The following is a 23,624-nucleotide window of genomic DNA, read 5'->3' as shown; positions in this document are numbered from 1 at the left end:
CCCTTCAGCAGTCTGTACACGTCTTCCTAGAGAGGCTCATGACAACATTTGACGAGGCTTCATTATACATTAACTAATTTCTCTAAAAGTGCATCCTCTTCTCTCCTCTTGCTAGAGTCCATGTAAGATGACCTGCACCAGCTTGCAGTGCCATGCAGGAATCTCCCCTTGCACTGAAACTCAACACCTCAGCTCCACTCCGGGTCCGGGCCTCGACGGCTGGTCCCCAACACTGACAAACACTTGTTCAAATGTTATCTAACAAAGTGCCCGATTAGCTATGGATTCAAATGAGTTTATGACCCATCTAAATTATGACATGTTCCCAGGCAACGTGCTGACAAAAATGAGCCCAAAAAAAAAAAATTAAAAGTCCCAGTCGGCTACATCATGGTTGCCTGGAAGTGAATAAACAACACTAACAACGCCTGAGGCTGTAAGCCACATATAAATAGCGCAGATATGACACGATTTGCATTTAAAGACAGCAGCTAACCATCAGATGGGTTCCCAAATGAGTGACTATGTGCGCTGAAACTGTAGATGTCAGCATTCCTGATGCAAGAAGCACAATGGAGCGAGAACAAAGAGACGTGAGCCACGGACTTAGTAAAGCAGATGTATCTGCAGCAGGGCTGAATGGCTCTGGTGACGGTAGAGCTCACAAAGTAAAAGATGTATTTTAGCATGTTTGCTGCTTCTCTTAGACTGCTGGAAAGAAATACAGAGTGATTGCAGTGCAGTTATTGTCAACGTGTGCACAACTACAGGCCAGGACTTCCTTTCATCTTTCAGAAACGCCCAAAATATTTTTTATATAATGATGTGATCGTGAATAAACTGAAGGCCACATTTGCAGGCATCGTCAGCAGGAGATTGACTCAAGACAACAAGTTCAAAAAGGTGTGTTCTGTGTTGCTACTCCAAACATGCGGACGTGTGCTCTGAACAAAAACAGTCAGCCAATCGGAAAACAGTCAAACTCAGAGAGAGCAAACCACGAGCATCCTCAGACCCACCGACGCCACACTTGTGTTTTTGCTGGGAGAACACAAGTAAGTGGCCACGCTTGTTCAAAGAGCCAAAAGGTCATGTGACAAGCTGCGGGATTGTCGATTGGAGGAGAGAATGCCAGAGGTTCAACAAGGATCATTGGCTTCTAATCCAGTGACACTTGTTGCCACTAGCTCTGACATAAAGCCAGCGGATGAGGACACAGGTCAGATTGTCTCCCTACTCAGAAAAGGAAACGTCAACAATGGTTTGATATTCTAATAAAAATATCAAGAGGGTTAAACAATAAGCAAAAATAGTGCCAAAGCTTAAGGGTATGAATCCACATCTTCCACACAGTTTAACATATGAATTCACTCCAATAGCACGCCTTACTGGATATATATTTGACATGCTGACAGACAGGTTTCACTCAAAAGTGCAGACATGTTGGATGTTACATAACAAGAGGACCTCAGTATCCAGCAGCAGCAGAGTAAACCTGATTAAAAGGCTAGCCAAGAATAAGCCTCCGACCAATTACACCTGTCCCGACTGGTCTACCTGCATGAAAATACATCATGAAGCAAGATGAATGTTCAGAGGCCTTTGCTTTAACCACTGTGTTAGTGTGCTGCAGCAAAAGTCCTGACTGGGTGTGTGTTTATGTAGATACGCATTAACCTTTTGCCTGATCTCTACATTTAAAAAAGGCATGTGGCTGCAGGGCAGAGTCCCAGCTTTCTCCTCATGTAACCACCCTAATCCACTTGTTAGCTCCCAGCGGGATGTAGCACATTAACAGCTGCTCTGAGGACAGTTTTAGCATTTCATATATATTCATTGTATTAATTTGTCCAACAAGTGGCTACCCAGCTACTCCTCATAATTAAAATAGATTCTAAAAACATTTTAAATAACCAGACGCAGAGTGACATACACGAATACTCAAACATGACTGCCAAAGTACTTTTAAAATTGAACTATTTTTCAGTAATTCAGAGTCAAATTAAATATTCAAAACAAAAAAAAAGGAAAACGCCATAATTGAGTGAGTTGGAGAATGAGAGAAGGCCAACACACACAAACATAAAGTGTTCAGATTAACGGTGCTTGCCGTTTCTTTCGTGCGTAAATTGCGCGTAAAACCTGTTCTCAGCATATTTGAGACACACCACGGCTCACAGAGTGGACGAACACCATTCACCTCCATGACCACCGTACTACCCAAACTTCAGCAGAAGAACAAACACCAACATTACAAACGGATTCAGAACGTGGTCCTAGCTGGCGGCCGGCTCCATGTTGGACTATAAATCCGTTATTAGAGACAATGGGGGGGGGAGAAGGATGAAGAACTTACATGCAACTACGCGCCGTGTGAACCGGGCATGAGTGGTGCCGCTGCCCTTCCTCAGACCGGCGGTGCCTCCCCCACTGGCCCTTCAACCCGACTTGTCGCTCCAAATGTAGTCACACTCGCAGCTGCGGAGGGCTCGCCGTATCAAGGGGGGGGGGGAGTATAAATAGAAGGACCAACCCCGGGACGCCCCCCCCCCCCCCCACTGCACAGGAAGCAGCAGTGAATATGGCAACCGGGAGACGCAGCTCTCCTCGAGCTGTGGTCGCGTGCCTTGTTGTGGCGTTTACGGGAGAATAAGAAGAGCTCCAAACGCCCCACGATGGCTTCAAGTCACTTTTTTTTTAATAAGAATTTGTTGGTTCATTTGCAAATCAATATACCAACCAAAATAAACATATTACCTAAGAGTAAATCAAAATCTAGTTAAAAAAAAAAGTTTAATTTAATTAATGTATTTTACTTTGTGCTCACGTGGTGCAAATGTTGCGTTTAATTAAATTACCACAAAGTAATGTACACGCAGAAAACGTGAGGCTCTTTGTTAAAGCATTGGAACAGTTGGTTTCTACAGCCAGACACTAGAGATGTTGAAGTGTGTGATATGACCGTGAAGTGGGGAGCAAGTCCTGCCTGTGGGCCATGCGGGGGGGACCCTTCATGTTACTGGTTCGGCACTGCCCCCTGCTGTTCACACGATACAACTGCAAGAGAAAAGATAGCTGCGTACTTTTTAATCCGGCCACCATCTGGCTTTCTGGGGCTCTAAAATAAAGTGTTCACGCGGAGCAACTGGACCGGAGCTCACCAGGTTCAAACTCACCTCCGTCCACAGAAGCGAACCCGGCAGCTCTTCTGATCCACCTGAATGTATCAGCTATCGATTGATGGCGTTTGCATTCAAATGCAGAGACGGGTTTGAGAGACAATTATTTATAGAAATGCTTCTTGAATGAACAGTGCAACTCATGAAGAAAAAGAAAAATATTGCGTACAATCTGTCAATACAAACATAAATACAGGTGCAATCCGTTCCGGTGACTGAACCATAAATATCTTCACCCCATGAACAAAAAAAGAAAGGACTTCTTCTACGAGTCGAGAACAAAAAGGTTCAGTAACCAACTTAAAAGGTGCTCATAATAGTGTTGTTGGTAGTTGACAGAAAAACTGAATCGTTATGTTTAATGGGAACACTCAACAACAACAAAGGAGTACTACGTCTTGTGGAAATACACAGCGTACTATCAAATTCAAAAATCAAATAACTATACTTTTACGCTCATAAGAAGGCTCGAGTTATAAGTAAATCAAAAATGTCTCATGTTTTGCTCATCAAATACACATTCGGTAATGTTTTTCTAAATGTGTGTTTTAAAACATCCGAGTCGCGTTCTACAAGTCCCGGCATTATGCGTATCTAGTTCCCCGTGATGCAAAGTGCACGATGGATATTGTGGCATGAGTGACGGCAGAGAGGCAGAAGCAGCGGACGTTTCTGTTCTTCCGAAGCTTCAGTGCTCCGTGAAGAAAGGATGGGCCAGGGCTTTGGCAGCTGAGATGCGACTGCTCGGTCTGAATGCCAAACATTGCTGCAGGTAAGGAGAGGTCACACCTTACTCAGCGATGCTACTGGGATCCTGTTGGTTTTACATTCATCGCAATTATTTGAATAATCGGTCAATTTTCTACTGCGTGAACTCTCTCAAACAGTCACATTCAGTTTCGACAGGTAGCCGAAGGCACAACAAAAACATCCGTTTATAATGACGTGAAACACAGATATAAGCATGCAACCCGAAGCGGTCACGATTCAATATTGGCTATTTTTGGCATCATGGCTCTGGGGGATAGCAATGCAATGGTCATTCCACACTTGGGTGGAGACTGAAATATCTGAGCAACTGTTGGGACTGCTATGAAATGTTGCCCAGAGGATCCTGGTTTCACTCTCCCTGGCTTTGGAGGACACCTTTCTTTATTAACTCACACCTTGGGAGAGGTTACAGATCTTTTTCTTTTTTTTCTTTTCTTTTTTTTAAAATCAAGCAAAGAAATATTTAAGGATTCACGAATGATCTTCGGAACAACGGTGGGTGTTTTTAAACGACCTTCTGGGGTTTTTAGATGTTAGAAACGATGGTTTCATCTTTTTTTAATTCTTTTTTTTTTTAGCTAGGATGAATTGAAAATAAAATGCTGGTAAGAATGATATCAATACAATTGTTATAGCAGGTTCAATATGGAAGATGATGATTTATGATGATTTATGTCTGTGTTTTTCTGTCCTTGTCTGATTGTTCGTATTATTTGTTGTTGTTTTGTTTTTGTTGTTGTCTAGTAATGTGAGGTAATATGTAACTTGTATGAACTTCAAAATAAAGTGATTGAAAGAAACAATGGTTACGTCTGTGACCCGAATGTATGGCAATACACAAGAAGCACAAACCCGGGGCAGCTCGGCTCAACTCAACTGGCTCGTGGTACCAGGTACGTGCAGTGCAGTGGTCTGCATTGTTTTAACGCCACCTTCTAGTATCCAGCTACTGTCCTCAACTTTTGGGCATTGATATCCAAAAAGAGCCGAGTCGAGCCATGCAGCGGAAATGCGGGGAGAGTGTACGTCTTCACAAATTCAATCTCCACCACTGACGTAGAAAAGAAAATAGTAGACTGAATTTATTATTATTATCATTATGTTGTGTATTGTATTTTCCATCTTAATTTATGCATTTTATTTCCTCTTCTTTTTTTTATCTTTCTTCTTCTTTAATCAAGTGTGTTATATTGTCCTTCTTTTTTTCCCTGTTTTTTATGGCACTCAGAGCTGCATTTATGCACACAATGTGCTATATAAAACAAAGTGTGTACATATTATTAAGTTTGCCTTCTTACTTGATGAAATAAAGATTTACTGCGTGATTCATTAGATTACTAATTATATCAGCATTATAATCTTTCATCTATGGCGTCCGTACATTCGATATGTAATTGGTCAAAAGGGCATTTATTCTGTTTCCAAACTAATTGAAGCTTAAAATCAGATTGTGTAACTCATGACAACACACACACACACACACACACACACACAGATCTGCTCACAGCTAGTAGGTCGTTCTCGTCGGGGCTCAGGTTGTGCAGCAGCTTGGTGCAGGAGCTCTTTGGTCCCCAGTTGACGGAGTATGGGATCGGGCTTTCCTTGGGCCAGTCCTCTTTGCTGGGCAACCCTGTCACACTGAAACACACACACACACACAGCAAAGAACTGAGCAGCAGCAGAGAGAGAGAGAGAGACTGAGACTCACTCAAAGATTTTCTGCAGCTGCTGTACCTCCGTGTATCCCTGAAACAGAGGTCTGTGGGAGACAGGTGTTCGAAGAACAAAGCACAACCAGCGTCACACTGTAACTCTATCTCCATCTTGACAATCCGGGGAGAATGTTTCACCTCTTGAATTACACTCTCCAGCGCCTCATATCTCCACAGCGGCCTTACCTCAAGAGGAAGAGCTCAGCGAAGATGCAGCCGGCGCTCCACATGTCCACCGTGGACATGTAGACAGAGTTCAGCAGCACCTCGGGAGCTCTGTACCACAGCGTCACCACCTGGACGCAGAGAGCGAGGTGTGAGATAAAGACTCACAGCCGGGGGGACAAAAGGAAAGGTTTCACCTCAGGAACAGATGTAGGAAAGAAACAGGCTCTAAAATGGCCACTTGTTGTTCGGCCTTCACTCTCTTGTGTGTGCGTTGTCTCACTTACGCCTGGAGTGAGAGCGATATTGAAGGTGTAGATGCGTGCCAGTCCAAAGTCTGCAATCTTGACTTCTCCGCGGCTGCTGATCAGAACGTTTTCAGGTTTCAGGTCGCGGTGCAGCACCATGTTTGTGTGCAGGAAGTCCAATCCTCGCAGCAGCTGCTGCATCACGTCCTGTACAGACAGACAGCAGAATGGCTGGAGAGATGTGTCCATAAACACCAGGACTGAATATGTCTCTCTGTATTTCAAAGTTCATTGCTTGTTGACGTGTTTTTACTTGTGGAAACAGGTTTTGTTTTTTTCATTAACTTGAAGTCAGGGGGATATTAAAAGACATTAACATTCAGGTCGTTATTGGATTATTGGTAAACACGTCACATGAACTCATACAATGGAAAAGCCGCTGCAAGGTGTAATAACACACCGTGGACATTTTATAAATAATACACAGGCAGTTAAAATGCCTTATCGTCAAAATGATAGCAACATTACATTTATTACACTTTATCATTGCTATTTAATAATTTGTGAAATGTTTAAAAGTATTCTATGTCCTTAAAAAAGTGTGTTGGTGTCTGTTTCTGCAGAGACCCCACCCCTGTATTTTCTCTTTTCTTCTTCTTCTTTCGCCCTCAGTCAATAACAGCTTCTAGGTGAGTTGGGGGCTTTATTAAAAAAAAAAAAGGTTGCGACCAAGTGACATAAGTCGTCTGTCTCTTCATGGAGCTATAAAGAGCTACAGGTCTGTGTGTCCTCCCATAGCCTGACAGACATGTAGCTCTTTATGTGGCAGAGAGGCCACAGCAGGATGACTCGTGCATTCACACAAAGCCCCGGCAATGCACCGCCGTCCCACCGGGTTGTTTGCTTCAGTGCTTTTTTTTTTTTGCAGACTTAAATACATGCAGCTATGCGATGATAAGTCAGGTGATGAGTCCACACCTTAATACAGTCACGGCTCAGTCCAGAAGCAGGAACCTTGGAGAGGTAGGTGGACAGGTCCTGGTCAATGTATTCCAGCACCAGAGTGAGGTCCAAGCTTCTGCCCACTGGCACAGCAGAGGCCTCCAACAGCCTGGACGTTTGAATCAGCATACGGTGGGGGAGAAGGGGGGAAGGGGGGGGGGGGGGGGGGGGGGGGGGGGGGAGCACAAGAAAATGTGTCTGCTCTGTTTCTGTGAAAAACTGCTTTGTATAAAAATGTTGTACATGAATAAAACTAAACATGGAGACGTATGTCCATTTTACACTTCACTTCAACTTAAGGGGATATTTAAATGCAAGACTTCTAATTGTACCTCTAAATATAAATGGCTCAAATATATGCATCATTCCCTGTAAATGTGCACCATTGGAGCACAAAGTAGCTTGTAGACGTAGTTTCTGGGGGTTTTCAAAGCAACCCTGTTAAATCGTGTGTCATACACACTCAGTTGCCAGTGTATTTGGTACACCTAGATAAAACAAATGCTGTTCAATGAGGTGTCATTTCAACTTTATTATATATTTTTTTACATTTTGTATGTAGTTTGTGGCAGGTGACAAGTGTATTATGTTTATGGGACACCGTTAGGATGGACAACATTTATGTATGGTACTGGAGATACGATATCTTACATAGCGAGCGACTTACGAGCCATACCACTAACCTTGCATTGTGTATATTATACATTTGCACTCTTTCCTAAAAAACGCTGCACACCAATGTCCCTTGAGATAAATAAAAATCTATTGTATCTTATTTTGTCAACCCTAATTTAATCACTGAGGGTGGGCTAAATACCAGAAATACCTCTCTGTATATTGTAATATAAGTCAACGGCAGAACAAACTACATTCTCCAGTTGAATCCAGTCCTCTCCAACAATAATCAACACAAAATGAACATTAAAACCGTCATGAATTATGTATGAATGTACTGTTGTTTAGACTGCGTAATATAAAATGGAGGTGTACCTAATAAACTGGCAACCGAGTGCACGTCATACAAACTTACTCGACAATGTTGGGATGGTTGAAGTACTTCATTTTACGCAGCAGCGCCACCTCGCGGATCATGAAAGCAGGGATCCCGTTCTCCGACGAGTCCCCGCGGATGTTGAATTTCTTGACCGCCAGGAGGCGCTGTTTCTCCCCCACCTCCCTGGCTTTGTACACTTTACCGTAGGAGCCTTCTCCCACTTCTGCCAGTAGCTCGTAGCACAAAGGCTTAGTGCAGAAGTCCATGGTTTTTCCAGATTCAGGATTATTTAGCCCGGCCTTTCTAGATAAGAGTATGTTTTAACAGTGAATTATGTCGCTTTTAAATTTTTTTTTAATATTGTTTAATACTTTAGTTCAAGTCAGAGTAAGCTAGCCAACGAGGCTCTGAGTAAATGGAGGTTTGCAGGTTAGCTCGGACTCCCGTCTCAGACCGCAGCCCCAAACCACCTGTAATAACAATGTTTTGACACAATCAACAAGTGTTTCATTTAACTCGGCCGGTACGGTATCTGGTGTTTATATACTTTACCTCAGATTGCTGAGCGCACTTTGGCCTTCTTGCCGCTGCCTGCAGGAAACTGTCGGAGCATAACTTGCGGCCTGTGTCAGAAAATGATTTAAATACAAACAAAAAAAAATCACACCCCTTTTGATCGCCAACTAATCAGAAAGCTCAAAATGTAGGTTTTTGGTGAGCCCACTTGTTGTACACGTGCTCACTGCTGCTGTCAATGTATGTGCAGACTTATGCTGCGTTCAGGTACCGGCAATTTACTTAGGTTAGTGCACATAAACAACGTATATAAACAAGTAAACATAAAAGTCGTGGTTTCAAACCATTACCAGATAAAACAGCACGGCAGATTTCAGCTTTGAAGCTCATGGGCCACAATATGTGTGTTTACACATTTTTTAGTTTATGTCCAAGTAATTAGCAGCAAGGAGAATCTGTTTAATTGTATTGCGATAGGATATGTTTATATATTTATTTGGATACTGACAAAAATGTTGCACAGATGTGACTTTCTGATGGTGCAATAAAAGTTGGGTGCAGACCAACAACAAAAAAAGCCCAGAAAAAAAACATTAACGGGGTAAAAAGGAGAAGAACCCTTCAGGAGAGCAACAGAGGAGGATCCCTCTCCCCGGATGGACAGAAGCAAGTGCACAAGTTATTGTGAAAAAAGACCAAACTTGCAACCAATTCACTGTTTGTACTCTTTAATATTACAAGGGGGTCAAACATGATACAACTTCTAACTCCAAACACACCTCAGGCACAGAGTTAAGAGTTCACTGCAAAGGCACGTTACAATAAAATTGTACACAACAAACTGCAGATGACTTTCAACATTTTTTTTTTTTTTTTTAAACAGTGGAGGTCATGTTAGCTTTGACAAGTGCAGGTTGACTGTTGCAACAAAACTAAAAGTATTCAAACAGGAATTAGTGGAGATATGCATATGTTAAAGTACAGGCACAGCGGTAGGAGTTGGTGAGAAAAACTCACTTTTCCAGTTTATTCTAGCAAGAACAAGTCATTTGTGGGGGTCTCAGTGCTGAGGCGCCCTGAGCCTTACAAAAGCAACGCTTTGTGAGGGAGACGTAAGTGCCATTTCAATTAGGGTTACCACAGTCACTCTGCAGAATGATGACAGGAAGTTACTCCCCTTTCAATTTGGCATTCGTGAATTTTATTTTCTTTGCCAAGGCGATGGCATCCAGGTGGAGGTTGCGGTTGAGGATGACCGAGCCGCACGTGAGCGCACCGGCGAGAGCGCCGGCGAAGCCGCACACAAACACATCCTGACCTGCAACACAAAAGCACACCACATGTACTGAAGCCCTGTCAGGAATCGGAGGCGACCTCCGGGTGGTGTTATGCTGCACGGATGGTCTCACCCGTCAGATAGAGGTTCTTCAGCGGAGTCTGAGGTCTCACTGTGGCGTTGAGTTCAGGGCTGCATCGTGCGATGCCATGAGCCGCTCCATAGATTTCACCTTTGGGGGCTCCGATATAGTGCGTGTTTGTGATGGGGGTGCCAGCATCAATGAACTCAATCTACACACAAAACAACAGGCATATATGAATATGTATGCGTTTACTATTAAGCCAGGAAAGCTAGCCTGGTTTCAGACTTCAGACCCACATTTCTTCAGTGGTTGAAATATGACGAGACACAAAATGGCCTTTCAGTTCCACTGATATTCAAACCGTCTTTCTGGCTAAAATATGCAACAATAACGAGTTTTAAGCAAAAACAAGAAGAAAAAAAAGCAGAAACAAAATGTGATAATCAAATGATGCATAACAATTATAAAAAATTTACTATAACAATAGCATCCTAGAAATTTAGAACATATGCTAATAAGGCATAGAAATTTTCTACAAATCACACAACCCTTTATTTAGTGAGACTAACCCATCTTCTGAAATACACCCAAACATCAGCAAGCCGCAGGAGGGAGCACAGAGTTCCTGCGTCACCGATTTAAACTCTTTGCGATAAATCTCCATAACGCACAGTATCCAAAGCTAATGAGCAGCGAGAGGACAGCAGACCGATTGAGAAGCGGTACCTTGTCTCTGGTTATCTTGGGGAAGACATCCAAAACCACCTCCAGAATGGAGTCGATGAAAGCCTGTTTCAGCTCTTTGTATTCAGGCGCTCTGTTTGACACTTTGTCATCCTTCCACTCCTCAAACCACTTGTAGTTGGCAAAACTGACCAGACTCACGGTGGACTTCCCTAATGTGAAAATAACATTAGAGAATATCTGAGGTTAACACACACCCACACACACAAACAAAAACAACACCACATTGTTGTGGATGCATTGACCTAACGTCCCTGTATTAATGGACATAATAACATCACGGCTTCTGTACCTGGTGATCTCTCCTCCCACGTCGGATCTTTAGCCGATGGAGACGCCACGAACAGGAGAGGTACTTTATGAGCAGACTCTTCCCTCTTTCCATTATAATAATTGTCCACCCTTGAAAACAAAAAACAGGTCATTGGGATGAATTCGCACCAGATACAAAATAGCTGAAGTGGATATATAAATGTGTACATTTCTAAATGTTCCTTCCAGTTGCTGTTATTCGGGGTGTTTCTGCAGTGACTAACGTCTGCGGAGTCCTTGTGTGTCTTTGTGTTTCTCTCGGACACACTGGATTAAATTAGAGCAACTTTAAGCGGGTATGAAGTTTACAACTAAAGAATGTGGGCCTTTTGAGATGTACAGGTTGACTTTAAGTGGCCAGAACTTGTAAAACAAATGCTTGACAAATGCAATAACTCGAATGAGAGTTGTGACAAGCAACAGATGCGAGATGCAAAAAAAAAAAACATACAGTTCATCCAAATTGTTCTCGGCAAAGATCCAGTAGTTGTCCGCTTTCAGGCCGAGCTCCTCCTTGGTTCCATTCAGACCCACAAATACACTCAGGCCACCATCACCGTTCTTCATCATGCTCATCTGCTTCTGGATCGCTGTGTTGAGTGTCACATCACACGGGACAAGCTCTCAGATAAAAGTGACGAGACAACTTAATCATGAGAGTCATTGCTTTAAGTTAATAATTTTAAAAAAGAATTAAACAAAGTACTGTTTTGCAGGCTACACTGAAATGATTGTTTAACTCTTCAGCTCTTTAACTCTCTAATGCTTAACTCATCTTTGGGTCGTTGGTCAGACAAAAAAAGCTACTTGATCTCGTCACCTCAGCATTTTCTAGACTAAAGAGTTGACCGTTTAAAAATAAAAATAAATAAATAATCCCTGGTTGCAGCACTTATTCCCTACCTGGCATAGCCTGGAGCTCTTTGGGCAGCAGCTTCTGGTATGTGTTGAAGAAGCCAGCATTAGAGATGACCATCGGGGCACAGATATGCATTTCCTCTTGGCCTTTCATGACGCTCACACCTGAAACCATGAAAAGAGAACCACCCAAAAAAAAAAGCAGTGAGTCTCCCGTCACTGGCTGCTGCGTAATGCGACCGCGTCTAGAACATTGAGGAAATGACTCCCACCATAAGCTTCCTTGGCGTCATTGAACAGGATGCGGTTGACAGGCGCTCGGACTAGAACAGCTCCACCGGCCTTCTCAATGATGGGGATCATGTGGTAAGCAATCTCACTGGCTCCGCCTTTCGGGTACCATGCGCCATTCAGGTAGTGGGTGACCAGCAAGCTGTGCATCGCAAAACTGCTTTCTTTGGGTTTGTTACCTGCAGGTCAGAGAAGGAAACACAAAGGATGAGCGGGATACTGTACAAATAGATTGATCTCGCCACCAGGACTGCTGCTCGGCCTACCGTAGGTGCCAAAGATGTAGGAGAAAACAGCCCTGAGGTCCTTGTTCTCCGTCAGTTCGTTTACCACTTCCGTCAGGCTCCGAGGTGCCATTTTGAAGAAGAAGGACAGGCGTTTGGCCAGACCAGTGTAGACCAGGAACTTGGCCAAGGGGACGGGGCACATCTTCAGCAGGGCGAGTAACCAAATGCCCCGCCCGGCTTTCTACAGACAGAACACACACAGATGATGATCTGTAAGAGACCGACAGAGTGCAATTAAAGTGCATTTACTGACGTTAAACATTTTAAGAGGAACTGTAGAACTGGACATTGGCTGTGTGAGGCTGCACCTTCCCCAGGAAAATTAACAAACACATAAAAAAGGAAGGAAGGAAGAGTAGAATACCCATTGATAAAAAATATCAGAAATATTGTCCTAGGGAGTCATGAAATAAACAAAGTCAAACCAAAAAGTGAATGTTAAAATATCATAACGCAACTCTGTAAATATGAATCCATCTACTCCACTATTAATACATTTATTTTATTTTTTGTTACAATTATGTAACATCTCAGCCAATAGGAGGCCTCGCCAATCCCGCCGACCTTTGATTTACCAACCCTTGAGCCCATGAAGAATATCAGTGACAACACCAACAGAAATCTGGATAATGAAGCCTCTTCCTGCTAAAGTTTTTAAAACACACAGTTCACTGGGGGAAAAGGCATTTTACACATTTAAATACACTGTGGATAAAAATGGATATATAAAATCACAGAAAAAAATATTCTCCATAGTACTATTTTGTCCTGATCACAAAAATCCTACCTTGACCAGCTTCAGGTACTCATCGATGGCCTTCTCCTCGCCAGGGAAGCACTTCTTCAGCTCCTCGGGGAAGCGGGTCCTGCCGCTGTAGATGGGATATCGGCGGCGGTTTTCTGGAGGTCCCAGCACTACCTGGTCGAACGGATTCTCCAGAGGCTCCCACTGCAGCTGGCCATTAGTCATGCTGTCCAGCATGCAGCGGAACGGCTTGTGATCCAGCAGGTCGCCGATGTAGTGGATTCCTAAAGGAGGAAGGCAGAAAACAGTCAGGGTTTGTGTCCGTTTTTCCTTTTGGTGTTGAAATGTTTGGCGCAGTCACTTCGCATAAAAGCGTCAAACAACAACTGAAGTGAAACCGTCACAAAAATGTCTTCATTTTAGGGGTGTGACATATTCTTCTCACCAACATCAAACTCAAAGCCCTTCTCAGTGAACGTGTGGCAGCATCCTCCAGCACGGTCGTGCTGCTCCAGAATCAGGACTTTCTTTCCAACTTTGGCGAGCAGCACCCCAAGCCCGAGACCACCGATCCCACTGCCGATGATGATGGCATCCAGGTTGTCGGGCACTCTACTGGCCAGAAAACCTAACGAAATGCAACAAAATATTTTTAAAAAACACGGCATGGCTGTGGCACAAATGGCTGAGGATTCCATCAGGAGAACAAATGTTTACTGTTCAGTCGATTGACATGAAAAGCATCAATGCAAATGTTAACGTACATAAGTTAGTTCCAGCTTCGCAAATGTGAGAATGTACGGCTTTTCTCTGTTGTATGTCTTTGTAAACTGTTCGTGGACTGTTGTACACGCAATTAAAATCCATGGGAGTTCATGCTTCACACTAAACATTATTACAATTCAACAGTCCAAAGCTGAAATACATTAACCTTTTATCAATATACATAGCAGAAAAGCAACACGCTTTGCCATTCTGGACCCAGATATTTTGTAAAATTTTTATAAATAGCAGTTTTGTTTTAAATTGCAACCTCGGAGGGAAGAAGTACTTTGAATCGAAAGAAACACATATTAAAACAATTTGCTTCAAATAAACATTTAAATTTCAAAGTATGCATTTGTCATTTGTTTAAAGTTAATATCCCAGCACTGTCCCTGGTCCCCACTAAACATGTAGCAAGACAGGTTATATTCCCCCACAGCCACATTCTTCTGCAGTGACACTTGCAACGTTGACTTTATAGAAATTAATTTGCAGTTTACTCAACATATTATTATTTCATTCAATTTCACTTCAGTTTTCTTCAACTAAAAACTTTACGAACATACAGGAACTACTTTGTTAATTCCAACGTTGGCTGCGACTCACCCTGCTTCAGCACTTTATTTTTCTCCTTCCGGTCGTGAATCATCTTTTTCAACGGTTCACGAGTGTCCGTCTCAAAGGGATTGGGCCCGGAGCTGCTGAAGACATATTTTAATATAAATATGGCCAAAGCGACACAAACTATCCCGACACTCATCAACATCGCGCGAGCTTTTTTCAACAACTCCCCGAGTGAACAGTTCCGCGTAACTCCGCTGTTACCTTCTTCAGAGCTGGCCAATAAGAGCCGTCCATTAGGACATGTCAAGCAGTGACGTCGGCCTCAGGCAGTTTCGACCAATCAACGTCAAGTTCAGTGTGAGAGGAAAAGAGGAAACCACGCCCCGACTGTGTGTTTCATTATCGGAAAACAAGGGCCTGCTTAACCTTGGTGATGCTTATAAAGTAAAACATATAAACAAACAACTATGAATATTATCATTAATATAATATATTTTAAAAAACATATATATAAATAAATGATATAAAATATCTGAGGCCTTAAGAATTGTCTTTAATAATATTTTTAAAACAAACCCTCATTAAGTTCAAATCCCAATATTATCCGTGTCATTTGTTAACTCCTTCATATACATTTGTTGAGTTTTATTTTATTCTATTTCATTTTCAACAAAATAAGTCCCAAATATTGATTTTATTCTTTTGAAAAGTCCTGTATGGCTAATTTAGTATTAATGTTAACGTAGAATGTGTAGTACTGTATGTACAGGAAATAAGCAATACTTGTTTGATGTGAACTTAACTGTCAACTATGTAAACCATCCATCTGATTAAGAATTCCCCATGTTGTACATCTGTTAAACACCTTAAGTTGACAGTCTGCGTACTGTCAACAAGAACGTGTTAAAATGACAGTTGAAACAAAAGCAAAAAGTATCATTTGCCTCTTGCAACTAGAAAACTATTTTGCTGCATGATAACTCCGTCTTGACCTTGGTCACAGTAGTTTGACAAACATCAACGTACTTGCTTTAAGATTTCGCTGTATCGCCAGCTACTGAAGAATACCATGAGATACAGTTTTAATCTCCAAAATAAGGTACCAAGTGGTCCTTGAGGTAGCTTTACTGCAACTTAGCAAGTGTTTAATTTGATATCCTGCATAAACATACACTGACAAAATCCTCACAGCAACTTCTAGATTTTATTGTTTTGCTCCAAAAAAGAAAGAAAAAAAAGAAATCACCTGCATCTTCACATTCTTTACCTGCATCAAAACACCATGAGACCCATTCTTCTTTTACATCAGTTTGCAAATAGAACCATGCATTTTACATCAGAAACACTTTAGGGGGGCATGTCCCCAGCCGTCATCACCACTCTGCACAGTCCTGGAAGTCCAGACGGCTTTTCACAGTTTCAACATCCACTCTGAATCCACACAGGCTTTGAACTGAAAACACCTGCGAGATCAGTGTCGAGCTCCAAATGCCGTAATGTTACCCGCAGTGCTCGTTCTGAAGGGTGTTTTTGTTTAACTTTATAAATAAAGCTCATGAAAAGAATAATTTAGGTGGACATATTTAGCCATGATCAATTCCCTAGCAGCTAAGAACCAAACACAGTCTGTGCTTTGTGCATTTAAACTTGGACAGATCTTTCAGTTTTTCTCATGGGTGCATCTTTGCATTTTATTATATAAATCTGTATGACTATTTGTAAGACTTACTGTGTGATTCCCTCAAGCGAATGAGGTCAAAGTCCTAAAATCACCAATACACACTTTCCATTTCGACCTAAGCTCTTACTTGTCAGGAACATTTGACAAAACCTGAGAGCCCTTACGGGTGGACATTGAAACTGGAGCACAGTTAAATCAAGAAGTGTCATCACAAATCCGACTCCTGCCATGTGTGGTGTAAACCCCATCAGAGTGCATTCAACCTCCTCCAAACCTCCAACTGAGTTGGTCCATTGATATCAGTCTCAGTTTCAGGGCTCCGTCTGTTAGTGCAGTATGCTGAGGTCATGAAAGTTAATACAGAGGAAAATAACCTCAAGAAGGCATAAACATCTTATCCATAATGATTTTTTTTTTTTTTTTTTTTTTTTTTAAAAGACAGGGTCAAGCATGACAAGAAACATTTTAACAGAAGCCCTTATCTGGTGTCCACTTTTGGTATTTATTACCTCGCATTTTTAACCATTTCCTCTTTAAAATATTTTTTCATCATTTTGATTTATTTATTTATTTCTAAAACTTACGGATGACAGATTTATTTTAATTGCAAAAAGCACTTCCAACGTTTAGGAATCAAACAGAACATTAGGTTCTAGTCTGCATGTGTTAGGGCATAATCCGAAGTAATGTTTGATATTATTTACATGTACTGTATGTTCCGTAGGTATGCCAAGAGTGAGTGTTTGATATACAGTAATCTGTGCAAACTGTTCTTGTGTGTATGCGTGTTTGGTAGAATCAAGACAGCTCTCAGATTAAATACAGTTGTTTGAGATGGTAACAATGGCTTAAGGTCCATGTGATCGAGGGAGGAGAAAGAGCAGCAAGGCTCTCCCTGCCTCCCTGCCTGGCAGCGGTAGTGCAGGTCAAAGTTCAAAAGGTCAAAAAGTAAAAATGGGCGGTGGGTTTTCCTTTCCTGAAGCAGGAAGTCATCAGTCCATCTGTCAGGTGGTCAGTGCGGTGGTGTCGTCTCCTGGCCTATTGGTGACACTTTTATGGCGTAAAGGGATGTCACTGCAGTACCAACCCAACCTGAGAGAAAAGTGGACATATTAGGAAAGTTACAAAAATATCTTTGGGAAAAGAAAGGTTACAAAAGCTTTCTGTATGGTTCACCAAGTTAAAATACTACACGAAATGTAAAATAATACTTATTTTATGGTCAAACCAGCCACGGGATGAAAGTTGATTTGGAAAACCAGTGTGGAGGATAAAGTCTAGAATTATGTATCATTATATCCGTAGTATATGGCATTGAAAGACTTTAAGACCCACAGATACCGTGAAGTGGTGAAATTGCCACCATAAATGTACCTTTTCGGAGCCCATGCTGGGACACTTCCAATTGTACAGATAATACTGTAAATTTCCATCACCGATGCCGAACTTAAGCTTCTCCAAGAAAGTCTTGTTTTCCATTAGATCCAGTGCATTGAAGACATCAAACCCTTTCTGGATATAGGAGGGGGAAAAAAAACTCATTAGTTCCCTGAGAGTTAACAATACACAGAACACACACACACGGATTGAAGAGGAACACACACCGATTTGGCCAGGATGAGGGCGTCAGACATCAGGTCAAGCAGGGTGGTGGTGGTGTGCACGTTGTAGAAAGAGTACGCTGCTTTTAGACTGCGGTGCACAGGGTGGTTCATAATGGTCGAGGGCAGTGTGTAGAAACTCAGGAAATCTGTTACCTTGCCATCGTTCTGTCAAGAGAACAACATACATTTCTAGAAAACCTCTTAGGAGTAAAATAGACTAAAGAGATGGTTTAAGACAGTATTACATACAAACGTCTCTGGCAAAAAGTGTTTTTCTTTACCTCCACCAGGTAAGTGTCGATAATATTCTCCCGGGGTAGCAGCCAATGTTCTACCTCTTCCTGGTTCATGGCGGGCACCAGGTTGAACTGGCTCAGGTACTCGCGGAGCAGGCGATGCACAAGTGGGACATCCTTCTTGGTCATCGTCCGCAGACCTGAAGTCTTAGGAGTCTGAAGGAGCAAAACCAAGGGAGGAGAAGGATAAAGGCGTGGCAGGGCTTAGCGGCCCATTTGTGTTTGTCAAATATGTGTGCTTTCACTCACGTCAGGCAGACGGTACAACTTCATGGTGCGCTGCATTGTCATGTTCCTGCTCAGGTGGGAGAACTTCACCTCGATTAGTTTGCGTGGGTTCAAAGAGCGATGCCAGTACCTGTGCCAAGAAATTGGATTTGTAAATACTTAATGTCTCAATTAAAGAAGAAAAGAGAAGGTTGCGTGCATAGAGTACGTGGAGAACTATTCTGTCCGACCCACCTGCATGTGCCCACAGGTTTGGGCAGTACCACTCCGGCAGTGTAAACTGCCTGGAAGATGCCCTGCAGGTTGACCCGTCTGGTGATTTCTCTTATCAGAACCGGAGCAACTCGTTTGGAGCGAAGCTTCTTGTGGACACACAGGAAATTGATCTCTACCATTTTCTTTTCTCTATACATCAGGAAAAAGAATGCGTCAAGTAGGCAACTCTGCAATGACGAGAAATAATAGAGGCATTGAAACTATATTCAATTAAAATAATCTATCACGTGTTGCCCTTTTACCCGTCAGATTTAAAATCAGAACACAATTCACACAAATAAATGCTATATTGTACTTTCAAGGTAAAGACTGCGTTCTAGATTGATTCTGCATGATGAATTTTCCAGGCCAACAATATGTACACCGAGTGGACACTTCATTAAGATACACTTTAACAGCTCTGTCATAAATCTGAATACTTTACCAAAGTTAATAAAGTAATGTCATAGTTACAGATGTTACATACATTATGGGGAAATAATATTAGAAACACCTCTAGATATAATGAAGTACAATACATTACCAGCGACTAACCTTAATACTAAAAACATTATGTATTTAACAACTCTGACAGTTCCAAAAAGCTCATAAAAGTAGACGAACAGTTGGACTGAATTGTATTAGATCATAAGCGTGTACCCGCTAAAATGGTCACCGAGTGAACGTAATGTGGAATTAAGTGAGATAATAAAACAGAACAGTAGATTTCACATAGCATGTGATGCATTTGATTCAATCCATTATACTTTTACGCTGCATTGTTGTGTTCACTTACATGTCATAGATGTAGATGGAAGCAGGAATGGCACTGATGAAGCCTACCAGCTTCTGGTTGGAGTTCACCCTCACCCCACAATGCCACTGGGACAACCAGCCGGGGGGCCGCAGGGCCCTGAGAGAGAGAGAGTCAGTCATTAAATGCAACAGATGAATGTATTGACATCACCTGTATCCATATTTTATAAAAAGAAAAGTATATAAAGAAAGTGTTTGCTGTCCAGATATACCAAGTAGTATTTAGCATTTCAAATTAACATCTTTGCCAGGTGGAAAATTGAAGAAAATAAGTTCTGAAAAGAAATACCAGAGGAGGAACTCGGGGGAGTAGTCAAATCGGAACATGTTGTCGTCATCTTCAACATAATTCTCGTTGAGAAGGGTGTAAAGCTCCTTGAGCTGGTTTTACAGAAACAGAATAAGACGTTAGACACTTCCTATAGCTATATATGTATATGTGCCTATTCATTTCATACATGCTAAAGCTCTGTCAACTTCCCCTGTTCTGCATCAAGTCTAGTAAATTCATTTTTAACAATACACATTATAAATCATACACATACTGTGCATTCAACGTTGTAAATGAAAAATAGAATTGCTGATACTGGTATCTTAACATCTTGGTATTAACAATCTGTCTGAGAACTGAGAAAATTAGGCAATACGCTTGCGAGCAACACCTTTGTTTGCTTTTGCTACTGTAAAGTAAACTGGAACATTTGTAGATCTCAGCAATACAGTTCAGCTTTATTATAGTAATATTTTATCAGCAATCCCTCGACTGAATGAAGGATATGTTTACATTGGCACACAAATATAAAATCGACAAGTTCTTTTTCACAAAATAAAGTTGAGGAGATCGTTACTAAAAAGCTGAATTTGTGCATGTGCATTCCTGCTGTGTGTGTGGTGTGGTGTGTGTGTGCACTCTCTTACCACACCAGCATTCCCCAAGTCGAGAGTGTCCCAGCTGAAGCCCTGCGGGAGGCTGTAGGGCTCCTCACGAATGTTGTCTTTGTCAGGTTCAATGGAGCCATGTGATGTCACGGTCTCCCCTGAAGGAAAACACAACAGAGTCTGACATAAGCACAAAAACCTACAATAAATTACATTCACTAGTCTCAGAGTACAAGTGACGGCTCTGACAAATGTCATACCTAGCTTGGGCACAGGCTGCGTGTCCCAGAACTGGTAACTCCTCCGAGTTGCCTCCTCCATGGTTTTGGCAGGGCCTTGGCCTACAGAGAATAGTTCAATGGCCTTTTGGATCTCCTGTAGCTTATCAGCTGGCAATGAATTCACCTGTTAGCAAAATACAGATAGAAATCCACTGGCTTAAAAAGGGTCAAGGTACAGAAGACATTCAATGGTGTGGATATAAGCATGCAGTGTCTAATCAGCACAGTGCCGCAATGTGAGCAAGAAATGCACATATTTGTACATGCCACAGTCCACAACAGGAAACTGTCTCATGATTTCTGAGTGATTTAACCATGTTTGAGCAACCCTTCGTAGTAGATCTCCAACTCCAAATGTTGGCAAATCAGACCTGAATTCAACTACTTTTAGGCGATCTGACTCTTTGATTGTTACTTCACAAAATTAAGGATTTCATGCCTTGGCAAGGGGGTCCTGAGCAGCTTCTGTGGCAGCAGATTTCTTCTTCTTCTTCTGCTTCTTTTTCTTCTTCTTGGCACCAGTGTCGTCACCCAGACCCCTGTCACTGAAAGGACAGAAATAGAAGGCATGCAAATGAGTCTCCTATCCCAGAGGAATGCCCTGCCTTGGTCAAATTGTTTTATGTCAAATGTCCATCTGGAATATGCTTTGTAGTTTATACCACATAATAGGAAGATTAAAACTGCATTATACACACTTTTGTATGCAATACTGTACATACGGTGTATCGGCCTAACATCATACTTTGAGGTTAATATGCTTAAACCATTTCAGTAAAAACAGAGATCCAATCAGTAGTATATTGACACAACCATTCAAGTAGGGCTGCATTGACCGATTGTTTCAGCGCTACAAATCCTGGATAATAAAGTGCTTCATATTTCAGTAATGAAACAAAGTCACAGTTGGTTAAACAATTACACAGGTCTATCAGCATAACACGTATGGTAGAGTACTAGACATATAGACTGTGTCCCTCTCCATCACCTGCGTCAGCTGTTGGAGCCGATCAAGGTGACCGAAACGGATACAGGAAAGTGTAGTCGCCAAACACTGGTAGTTCCTGCAACCCCCTCCCACAGCCATGTGTCATAAACCCCCATTTCCTGATCATTTTAAACCTGAGGAGCCACACAAACCCCCACCCAGCTATCCCATCCTCTGGCCTGAGAGAGACTACATACTTACAGACGATAATCTCATTAGTGTCCAAGAGAGGAGAGAGGCGAAGCACTGGCCTGTATTTGTAACAGGCCAGATGGTGAATCACATGACCTCGGGAATAAGACTGTATGGTATATGCGCTTGTGTACATGTATGTACATACAAGAGGTCAGTGAGTGACTGGGACAATGGAAAACAAAACATTCAATGGTTTGTTCCACAGGCTTCTATTTCAACAGAGTAGAGCAGCTAGTAGCCAGAAACACTCTTTGTTTCTGTGTGTTGGGTGCAGGGGAGTTGCATGTGTTACTTGAAAAGAGCAAGCGCGAAGCTCACATTTGCTCAATTGATAAATAGGGTCATCATTTTCCCCCTCACGGCAGCGATGGATTAGGTTGAAAGATATGCATTTCTGTTGCCCTTTCTTGAATCATTTTTTTCCCCCTAGTGAAATACTGAACAGGTCCCCCACCAAAAAAAAAGAAATCCTTAAATTAAAAAACAACAACCCAAGAAATAAAATCCCCTCTGTGGTCAAACTGCTCACAGCTCATGAAGAAGGTCTGTGATGAGAAGTCACAAGCAGCGTTATACTCAGTAGAGCAACACTTTCTGGCTCTCCAATGGCAGAAGTCGCCTTAATACCGGGAGCAGGACACGCCTTAATATTTGCACGTTAATGCTCCGTTCGTGTGGGTCACCGCTCTGGTAAACATTAACAGAAGTCAAAGCAGTAGGTTTCAATCAAAGTCTGCTTCCGTAAGAGAGCAGACATTAGGCTGATTTAGGATATTTCATATTTTAAAAAAAGAGGGAATAAAAAGCCCTCCTGACTCCCCGGTTCACAAAGCAAGCAAAGCAGAAGAGGTGATCGACCTGCATGTGCAACAGCATGCAGGTTTTGCTTGTTTCACTTTTAAAATCGGCTACAGTCTGCACCCCGATCCACTTACAGACAATAGGGTTTTGACAGCTATGCTAGCATGCATGCTAGCCTGCTAAATGTCAACTGGGGTTGCAATGAATTGCTTCAGTTGAACACGTTACAGGCAACCAACAATGTATAAATGCAAATAATACATCTCACTGTCAACTTAATTTAAATAAAAACATGAATCTGTCTGCAAGTTGTACAAGTGACATTATATTATTAAATGACTGGCTTTCAAGCGTAACATTACTTTGGCTACCTCCATACAACGCCTTGCTATCAGAGCTGTCGGAGAGCGCCAGAGCCCGCCCACATGAGCGACTTGACGCTCTCAGCCAATCACGTCGAAGGAACTGGCAGGCAAAGGGTGTTTCTGACCAATAGGATAAATGCAAGTGGACTGGACAACCTCCAGCGATGGCTGTCTACCCCGACAGCTCCCCGACGCTTTAGTATGATCCCGCTTAGATAAAGGGTGTAAAGACGTGGCGTATACTACACTGCTTTGCTGCTTAGCATGCCTTCTTACCCATCGTCAGAGTGGTGCTCTTCGTTTTCACAGTCGCTGCAGTGTCCGTGGTCCTCTACATCTTCTTTCTCCGGCATCGGTGCTGTCTCATTCTCATCCGCCATCTTCAACCAGGAAGTGAGGAGCTACCGCGTGCCCTCGACGACTTTAAAGCTCCCCTTCTGCCATTGGTTTAGAGCGGTGATGGAAATGTCTTCACTGTTGTCCTCTTGTGGCTGCTTATTATAAGAGGCTGTAGTAAACACACGCTCTTCTTGGCCTTCTACTCTCACAAATGCACTGGTGCACGATTTGACTCGTGTGATCTGCGTGAAGGGAAATTAAAACATTTTTGACAGGAGGTACATACATGTACTCAAATAACATTAGGTTACTGTACAACTACAACTTTGAGGTCCTTGTACATTACTTCATTATTTCCATTTCATGCAATTTAACATATATA

General features: G+C 42.3%; 3 protein-coding genes across 3 annotated transcripts; all 3 read right to left on the bottom strand.

The window, feature by feature from the left end:
- Positions 1-3,867: 3,867 nt before the first annotated feature.
- Positions 3,868-8,337, bottom strand: cdk21 (cyclin-dependent kinase 21). The gene is made up of 7 exons (XM_034539674.1): positions 8,108-8,337; positions 7,054-7,186; positions 6,115-6,282; positions 5,849-5,958; positions 5,659-5,709; positions 5,456-5,588; positions 3,868-3,945 (listed from the first exon to the last, which is right to left on the bottom strand). The coding sequence occupies exons 1-7, from the start codon at positions 8,335-8,337 to the stop codon at positions 3,868-3,870; spliced, it is 903 nt and encodes a 300-aa protein (XP_034395565.1).
- A 961-nt stretch (positions 8,338-9,298) lies between these two features.
- Positions 9,299-14,782, bottom strand: retsat (retinol saturase (all-trans-retinol 13,14-reductase)). The gene is made up of 11 exons (XM_034540027.1): positions 14,557-14,782; positions 13,631-13,813; positions 13,228-13,469; positions 12,420-12,621; positions 12,135-12,332; positions 11,908-12,027; positions 11,456-11,594; positions 10,985-11,094; positions 10,675-10,844; positions 9,997-10,156; positions 9,299-9,905 (listed from the first exon to the last, which is right to left on the bottom strand). The coding sequence occupies exons 1-11, from the start codon at positions 14,714-14,716 to the stop codon at positions 9,757-9,759; spliced, it is 1,833 nt and encodes a 610-aa protein (XP_034395918.1). The 5' UTR covers positions 14,717-14,782; the 3' UTR covers positions 9,299-9,756.
- A 1,814-nt stretch (positions 14,783-16,596) lies between these two features.
- On the bottom strand, positions 16,597-23,313 carry nmt1a (N-myristoyltransferase 1a). The gene is made up of 12 exons (XM_034539959.1): positions 23,180-23,313; positions 20,994-21,099; positions 20,534-20,678; positions 20,313-20,431; positions 19,684-19,775; positions 19,375-19,491; positions 18,558-18,728; positions 18,345-18,453; positions 18,081-18,251; positions 17,800-17,964; positions 17,570-17,707; positions 16,597-17,287 (listed from the first exon to the last, which is right to left on the bottom strand). The coding sequence occupies exons 1-12, from the start codon at positions 23,281-23,283 to the stop codon at positions 17,267-17,269; spliced, it is 1,458 nt and encodes a 485-aa protein (XP_034395850.1). The 5' UTR covers positions 23,284-23,313; the 3' UTR covers positions 16,597-17,266.
- Between the last annotated feature and the right edge of the window lie 311 nt (positions 23,314-23,624).

The sequence above is a fragment of the Cyclopterus lumpus genome, chromosome 8 (genome assembly GCF_009769545.1).
Source record: "Cyclopterus lumpus isolate fCycLum1 chromosome 8, fCycLum1.pri, whole genome shotgun sequence".
Taxonomy (NCBI): domain Eukaryota; kingdom Metazoa; phylum Chordata; class Actinopteri; order Perciformes; family Cyclopteridae; genus Cyclopterus; species Cyclopterus lumpus.
This window is presented reverse-complemented; position numbering and strand designations above follow the sequence as displayed.